At 36.3% G+C, this 8,528-nt stretch overlaps 1 protein-coding gene across 1 annotated transcript in view; it reads left to right on the forward strand.

Annotated features, from left to right (window-relative positions):
- LOC115210536 (FYVE and coiled-coil domain-containing protein 1) overlaps nt 1–7,690 on the forward strand; it is a 41,460-nt gene extending 33,770 nt beyond the window's left edge. Inside the window, exons 13-15 of the mRNA XM_036502641.1 lie at nt 1,349–1,511; nt 2,302–2,474; nt 6,906–7,690. Coding sequence (XP_036358534.1) covers nt 1,349–1,511; nt 2,302–2,474; nt 6,906–6,966 — 397 coding nt within the window. The 3' untranslated portion in view covers nt 6,967–7,690. The remainder of the gene's footprint in view (nt 1–1,348; nt 1,512–2,301; nt 2,475–6,905) is intronic.
- The last annotated feature ends 838 nt before the right edge of the window (nt 7,691–8,528 follow it).

An 8,528-nucleotide genomic window follows, 5' to 3' on the forward strand; every position in this document is an offset into this window, starting at 1 on the left:
TTTTTGGTGGGTTGCCTGGTCAGTATATTATTACTTTTTGTAGGGAGATCTGGCATGAATGCTTGCAACAAAGTGGACTTCAATAAAGGTATCCAGGGGTCAGGTTGTGATAGTGTTAATGTAGGTGATAGATTAGGTTTACTATCCAAGATTACATTTGTCACCCATTGTTTGTTTATATATATTACCGGGAGATGGGGGTTGGTGTTCTTCTAGATTGGCATCTCTGCTGATTCCACATCTTTTTTTTCCAGCTCCTTTATTTTCATCTTGTTTCTTTTTCTCCATCCTTTCCCAATATCTCCTGGATTTTTTTTTTGTTTCTGAAGAAGGACTGTATCTGAAATACAATACCTTTTACTTCTTTCCATTTTCCCTTGAGCATCAAGCTAACAATATTGACTGTGTATGTCTGTTGTACTTTTGCTGTAATTTTTTTTTTATGTATTCAATTATTAATATATTCCTGGATATGATAATAATCTCTCATTGGAAACTTCTTTTGTGGGCAGAATTGAATTCAGTACTTCACATCATCAATTTTATAATACTGCCACTAATTCCAATATCTGGTTGTTCCCACTTATCCTGTGCTTTTGTATTAGCATCTGAGTAAATTGGACTAGTTGAGAGTTATGTGCCTTGGCTAAATATACTACATTGTACAAGTGTTACTGTATGAACCAGTAATGTCTCAGCTGGTTTTCTGTTACTTTATTGCCATTGCCTTATGCTCTCTGACTGATATTACTGGATTTGATTCAATTGACTTCAGACAGAGATGAAATACAAAATCAACCATGGTAAAACTTGTAGTTACAGATGTAAACTTAACAACTAGATACAGAAAAGTGTTTTGATGAATACAGTTATTCCTCTTTAACCCTTTTGTTTCCATATTTCTATTGAGATGCTGTGTTTCTTTCAATTAATTTTAAATATAACAAAGAATTTAGTCAAATGACTTAGTTATCATTAAGCTAGTGATCGGAACATAAATTGTGACTAAGGTTTGGTGGAAAATTTTAAATCAGAACTTTTAAAAACAAGACTTTGTACTACAGAGCCAGAGGCAGTTTCAGGCAGGTTGGTATCAAATAATATATTCATGATATAACATTATAAACATTCCCCCCCAGTGATCAATTGGTACTTATTTTATCGACCCTGAAAGGATGAAAAGAAAAGTCACCCTCAGCAAAATTAGAACTCAGATCACAAAGATGGATGAAATGCCACTAAGCATTTTGCTTGGCATTCTAGAGATTCTGCCAGCTCACTACCTTTGAACAATGCAATATCAATGATAATTCCTAATTTTTTTTAATTTGTTTGATTTTCATTATAGGAAATTACCAACTGGTATCTCAGTATCTTTGGAAGAACTTGAGCGAGGAGAGATAAATTCAGAAAGGATTATTTGGATACGGTATGGCTGTTCCTATATTGTGTCTGTCTGTGTAAACAAACTTGGTCTGGATATCTGCTGGGAATTCACGTCATATCCCAAGGTTAGTATTAATATATTTATGCATACAAACATACATCTCTTTGTGTATATGTATATATATATATATATATATATATATATGGTTTCAATTCCTAGACTGGATGGTGCATTGTGTTCTTGAGCAAAACACTTCATCTCATGTTGCTCTGTGATAACTTTGACACCTGATATATGGTACACCATGCAGTTGTTCAGGTAATGGTGATTTGATGGAGGGAGTGAACTAATGTACAGAACATACATTTACTCACTATAAACCAAATCTTTTGTGCAAGTTGTCTGGCAAGAAATTGCAGAACCATCTTTCCTGGACTATGAGTGACTACCATCTCTCTCTCTCTCTCTCTCTCTCTCTCTCTCTCTCTCTCTCTCTCTCTCTCTCTCTCTCTCTCTCTCTCTCTCTCTCTCTCTCTCTCTCTCTCTCTCTCTCTCTCTCTCTCTCTCTCTCTCTCACACACACACACACATTTATATATATATGTATGTACATGTATGTATGCATGTATGTATGTATGTTTGAATGTATTTATGTATGCATGTATATATGTATGTATGTATGTGTATCTGTGTGCAGTTGTTTGTGTGAGTTTGTATTACATACACCCTTACATGTTTGTGCTTTATATTGTATCTACACTGTCTGAAATAGAGCAAATGAATCTTGAATAGAAACTAATGTGTTACTTGTCCTGCTACAACTAGAAACCAAATGCCTATTTATCAATTTTTTTTAATGGTTAAAATCATATTAAATGCTTTTCTCTTTTTCTTTTTTCCTTTTCTTTTATCAGGATATTGCATTTGGTGTTATATTTAATTCTCAAAATCCCTGTCCCAATGACGGCAATGAAAAAATATTGATACCAGTCCAGAAATGCCAGTCTCATCATCAAACTATTAAAGGTCAATTGACACCTCGTGATTTGGGAATTTATCAAATTATATTCGATAATGCTTATTCCAGGTAAGTAAAAGTGTGAAAAAAAACCCCAATAAAATCTAGATTGAGTTTTGATTAATTTCAGAAATGGGTTGCACACTCAGTTTTTCAAGAAACTATCATATTCTCATGTAGTTCATCATCATCATCATCATCATCATCATCATCACCATCACCATCATCATCATCATCATCATCCATCATCCATCAATCATCCATCAATCATCCACCAATCATCCATCAATCATCCATAATCATCATCATCATCACCATCACCACCACCACCACCACCACCACCACCATCATCATCATCAGCATCAAACACTTGTTTTCCATGTTGCCATGAGTTGGATGGTTTGACAGGATCCGACAAGCCACGGGACTGCATCCAACTCCAATATCAGCTTTGGCATGGTTTCAATGGTTGGATGCCCTTCCTAATGTCAGTCACTTTACGGAGTGTATAGGGTGTGAGTTTTTTGTGGCACCAGCACTAGTGAGTCTGCCAAGTCACTTGCAACACTAGGTAAAATAAAGGAAAAAGTGGCCTTGACTTAGTGGAAAGGTGTATTTGAGAAAGGAAGAGGTGACTGTATGTTTGGTGTTGAGAAGCTGAAGTATAATAGAGGGACAATGTACAGGTCTTGCTATAGAGGAGATTATACAGCTAACTCACATTATGTAAGGATCAGTGGGAGTAGTTGGGAAGAAGAGGAAAATGGTTGTGGCAAGGTACCAGAGTGAATGCTCAAGGTGATTATAAGAAAATACAGACAGTGGATTAGAGGGGGAAGAGGTGGGTGAATAATTTCAAAATAGTGTGAAAGGAAAGCAACAGAGTGTGAGATATATATATATAATATATATATATATGGAGTGAAGGCGCAATGGCCCAGAGGTTAGGGCAGCGGACTTGCGGTCGGAGGATCATGGTTTCGATTCCCAGACCGGGCATTGTGTGTGTTTATTGAGCGAAAAGCCCTAAAAGCTCCACGAGGCTCCAGCGGGGTGGGTGGGGGGTGACCCCTGTTGTACTCTTTCGCCATGACTTTCTCTCACTCTCTCTTCCTGTTTCTTGAGTAACGCTGCGATGGACTGGCATCCCGTCCAGCTGGGGGGAACACATATGCCACAGAAACTGGGAAACCAGACCCATGAGCCTGGCTAGGCTTGAAAAGGGTGACGTTTTTACCGTTTTCTATATATATATGGAGAGGGAGAGATAGAAAGAGAAAGAGTACCTATTGCAATAGAATCTTAAAGCGGCAGAAACATTTTTTTATATGAATATACCATCTAGGTTTCATCGTTGTTGTTACTGTTAGAGCCACAGTTGCTTCTGTTGTTAATTTGTCTGCATCATTTGAAGTCTGATTTCCATGATGGATGGGTTGTCACAGTTAGACAATTCTTACTTGGAATTTGCTGCCCATTTAAGTGAGTCATAGGTCTATGCCATTTTTGGCTTGGTTTCTGTGGCTAAATGCCCTTCCTTTCATCAACCACTTTACAGAGTATACAAGGTGCATTTTATGGTGCCAGCACTAGAGAGGTGGTCATGTCCTCAACAAGTTTAAAAAGACTTCTCAACCTTACTTTTTCTCCACTCTCTTACCAACCACACTGAAATGGTTGGGTGCAGTTTGTCAGTGCACCAGTTTTAATACCTAGAGTTTTAAAAAAAAAAAACTAAAACAAAAAAGAAAAAGATAAAAAAACTAGTAATAAATGTATGGCGAGGAAAGTGACAAACAATGGTGATTGTGATTTTCATAGCTTACAAACCACATGGTTCCAGGTTCAGTTCCACTGTGTGGCACCTTGGGCAAGTGTCTTCTACTATAGCCTTGGGCTGACCAAAGCCTTGTGAGTGGATTTGGTAGATGGAAACTGAAAGAAGTCCGTCGTATATATGTATGTATGTATATATACGTTTGTGTGTCTGTGTTTGTCCCCACAACATCGCTTGACAACCGATGCTGGTGTGTTTACCTCCCCGTAACTTAGCGGTTCGGCAAAAGAGACTGATAGAATAAGTACTAGGCTTACAAAGAATAATTCCTGGGGTTAATTTGCTTGACTAAAGGTGGTGCTCCAGCATGGCCACAGTCAAATGACTGAAACAAGTAAAACAGTATGGGAGACAATTTTGGACGTGTTTTGGTTTATTCTGACCTGATCAGTGAAGCGTTGCCTTCAACTGTGTTTAATGCAGTATTGATGAAAGAATGAATCAATAAATATACACACAAGATTGTAGTAAAAAATAGAATTGTTTTAAATAAATAATTCAAAGGCATCGTCAGAAATGTTGTGTATGCTATTGACATTGATTTAATTGAGATAAAAGATAGTATTGATAACCATAACATGATTTGAATTTAAAATAAAGATGGTCAAAACTAAATTCTGTAATATATTTCATCCTGTGCCCAACCATTTCTGTCAACACAGCATCTGTACAATTACTTAACTGCTAGAAATGGTACCTAAATCTTCAAATCATATCCTACTTCCTTTAAAGATGGTGGCATACCTTGGATAATGTAGTTCTAGATACACTATCTTTGGAAATAAAACTGGATTATTAGTGTTTGAAACTGTTTTGATCAAAGATCTGTTGGATGACAGCTGAACTGGGAAAGAAGAAGAACAACAATACACTGCCCTACACAGCCCTGAGCTATTTAAAAATACAAGATATGTGGTGCATTACTGTTCTTGAGAAGACCCACCCATCACAGCAGAACTGAGATCCAAAAAACCAAGGTGCTGTGTAAAAAGCATCGGTGTGGGTGTTGGTGTCACATTAAAAGCACTGGTGATGGAGCCACATAAATAGCACTGGTGATGGTGCCACATAAAAAGCACTGTGATGGTGCCATGTAAAAAGCACTTTTGATGGTGCCACATAAAATGCACTGGTAATAGTGCAACATAGAAAGCACTGGTGATGGTGTCACATAAAAAGCACTGGTGATGGTGCCACATAAAAAGCACTGGTGATGGTGCCATGTAAAAGGCACTCAGTCCACTCTTTGGAGTGGTTGGCAATAGGAAGAGTATCCAGCCATGGAAACCAAGCCAAAATAGACTATGGAACCTGGTGTAGTCCTTGGGTTTCTCAATTCCTGTCAATGCCAGCATGGAAAATGGACGTCAAATGTTGTTGTTGTTGATGATGATGATATTTTTGCTGTATTAGATTCAAAGAATTGTTACTAGTAAGCACTTTATAACTGTTATAAAAAAAACTTGGGAAAAAAGAAAAAAACAATAAGCAAGAAATTTACGTTAAGATTTTAAAGCTGTCATAGGAAATATGAAAGAAAACTTTATGTTAAGAGAGTTTTAAGAAGTGTTATACTAAATATGGAAATCATTAAATTAAGTTGGTGATACTATCTGGTTGAATTTGCCTGAATTTACCTGACTTAATCATGCAAGTTATTTTGATCTTTCATAGCATTTGGGAGGTGAGCAGGGCAACATTTTGGCTCCATCCTGAGCTGGTTGATAAAAGCTTTTACTTGTTATAGACAGGCCCTGTGTAGCATAATTGGTTACCATATTCATTTGAGAAGCAATAGATATCTGGTTAAAATTCTGTTAATGCCTATTGCTCTCTTCTCTGTTTCAAAGTGGTTCTTATCCTATCTAATGTCAAATATATTTTATGTTACTACATCACCATACTTTGAAGATTCAATATTTTATACAGATAAGATGGTGAGCTGTCAGAATTTTTAAGATGCTGACCAAAATGCTGCTAAGCATTTTGTCCATCTTTATGTTTTGAGTTCAAAGTCTGCCAAAGTTGACTTTGCCCTTCATTTTATCAAGGTTGATAAAATAAGTACCTATTTCTTTACTACCCACAAGGGGCTAAACACAGAGAGGACAAACAAGGACAGACAAATGGATTAAGTCGATTATATCGACTCCAGTGCGTAACTGGTCCTTAACCCTTTAGCATTCAAACCGGCCATATCCGGTCAAAATATTTAACCTGTTTTATATTGAAACTGACCAGATCTTGCCTCTCACCTCAGCCCTACCATGTCATTCTAAAACTAAAATAATCACATCACTGAAATCTCTAAACTACAAGATAATGCAGGATTAATTCAAAACAATATAAATAAACAAACATCACATTTGACAGAATAATCTGAACACTAAAGGGTTAATTTATCGACCCCGAAAGGATGAAAGGCAAGTTGACCTCGGCGGAATTTGAACTCAGAACGTAGCGGCAGACGAAATACGGCTACGCATTTCGCCTGGCATGCTAATGTTTCTGCCAGCTCGCCGCCTTTGATAAAATAAGTACCAGTTGAGCACTAAGGTCAATGCAGTCTTCTTACCCCCTCCCCCAAAATTGCTGGCCTTGTGCCAAAATTTGAAATCAGTATTTTATTCAGCTAATCAATATTCTTCATCTTTTCTTTACAGATTGACTTCAAAGAAAGTAACCTATTCACTCCATGTTCGTAAAATTGGGGAGACCTCGTGACAATGAAGATGATTCTTGTCAATTTTCAAAGTATGATATATTCTTGACTGCTGCATTACATTCACATTGTTGTGTAAATATCGCTGATTAACTTTCATGAAATTTGAGTGCATTCATTTTCTTTTTTTTTTTTTTAACTGGTATTAATGCACATTTTTACCAAATTCTTCCTTCTGATGGTGATTTGTGTACTGTTCTAAGACATAATTCAGTGTTTCTGAACTTCTTTATGGAATTATTCATTTTCACTTTTTCGCATACAAGATGAGGATTTTATTGTTCACTATCACTGTATTATCATTTTCCTGTTGTTTACTAAAGATAATGAAATGTAAAGGAAATTTATCATGGAAATTAAATTACTTAAAGATTTTTATATTAATCAAGATTATTTTAAGATTTGTTAATGAACAGTATTGACAGAAAAATAACTTCCTGCTGAATGACATTGCTTGAAGGTTTTTCTACAGACAAATTACAGATTCCAGATTTGTTGATAAATAACAAAGGAAAATGATATTTAAAAGAGTTGAAATGTGTTTGTGAGCAATATTTATATCCTTTGATCTTGTTACTAAACAAAACTAACTTAAGAATTGTTTGACATCATCTTTGAATGTTTTGTCAATGAACCAAATCAGCCAAAACCATTATCTTCAGATTTGTTGCTATATAACACTAACCAGAAATTTCTGGTGAAAGATATTAAATTCATTGAAATTCATTTCTTGGTTTTAATTATTTTATCAAAAAAATCTCAAAAAGTTAACATGAAACTTTCTGAGCTGTTTTATTATCCCTTTCTTGTTGTAATTGCTTTTTATATATTTAGTTGATATCCTCCTCCTCCCCCTCCCCAGGCTCCTCCTCCTCCCCTGCACCTCCGCCTCCTCTGCACCTCCTCCTCATCACTATAACCACCACCACCACCACCACCACCATCTTAATTTAACATCCATCTACCATGCTGAATTGTTTGTTTGCCATTAGAAAACACTTCCTCTCATTATATGATGTGTATTCATAACACACATGATCCACTGGTTCACCCATGTAAGGGGACTTTGAGATATTGCAACTTACTCGACCCTATTGTATATCTCCTCAGTTGAAGTTACCCCACTGGACTTACAAATCTCACAAGAGCGTTAGCTCTTATTTATAGGAATCAACAAGCAAATTATTTGCTGATGTGTGCAGATGTCTGTCAAACAAATAAGAATTCATGTGATGCATGCAGAACTGAGAGATCTAAACATTAACATATCATAACAAACATGAATATCTGATCATTATTGTTTTATGCCACTTACAAAACATAGCCTAAAGGAAGGAGGTGCTCTCCAGGGGCAAAAAACAACAGTGATCAGATTTTCATGTTTGAATCTGCCAGAACATATTAAAAATAAATAGATGTGTTGAAGATAACTATGGACAACTGCCTCAAAACCTCCAGCTTCTATATCCAGATTACAAATTTACACTTATATCAATAATAATTGGGACACTTGGGTCTGTAAGTAAATGCTTGACTGTCAGTCTGGATAAGCTTGGATCTTAAG

The sequence above is a fragment of the Octopus sinensis genome, linkage group LG4 (genome assembly GCF_006345805.1).
Source record: "Octopus sinensis linkage group LG4, ASM634580v1, whole genome shotgun sequence".
NCBI classification, from domain to species: Eukaryota; Metazoa; Mollusca; class Cephalopoda; order Octopoda; family Octopodidae; genus Octopus; species Octopus sinensis.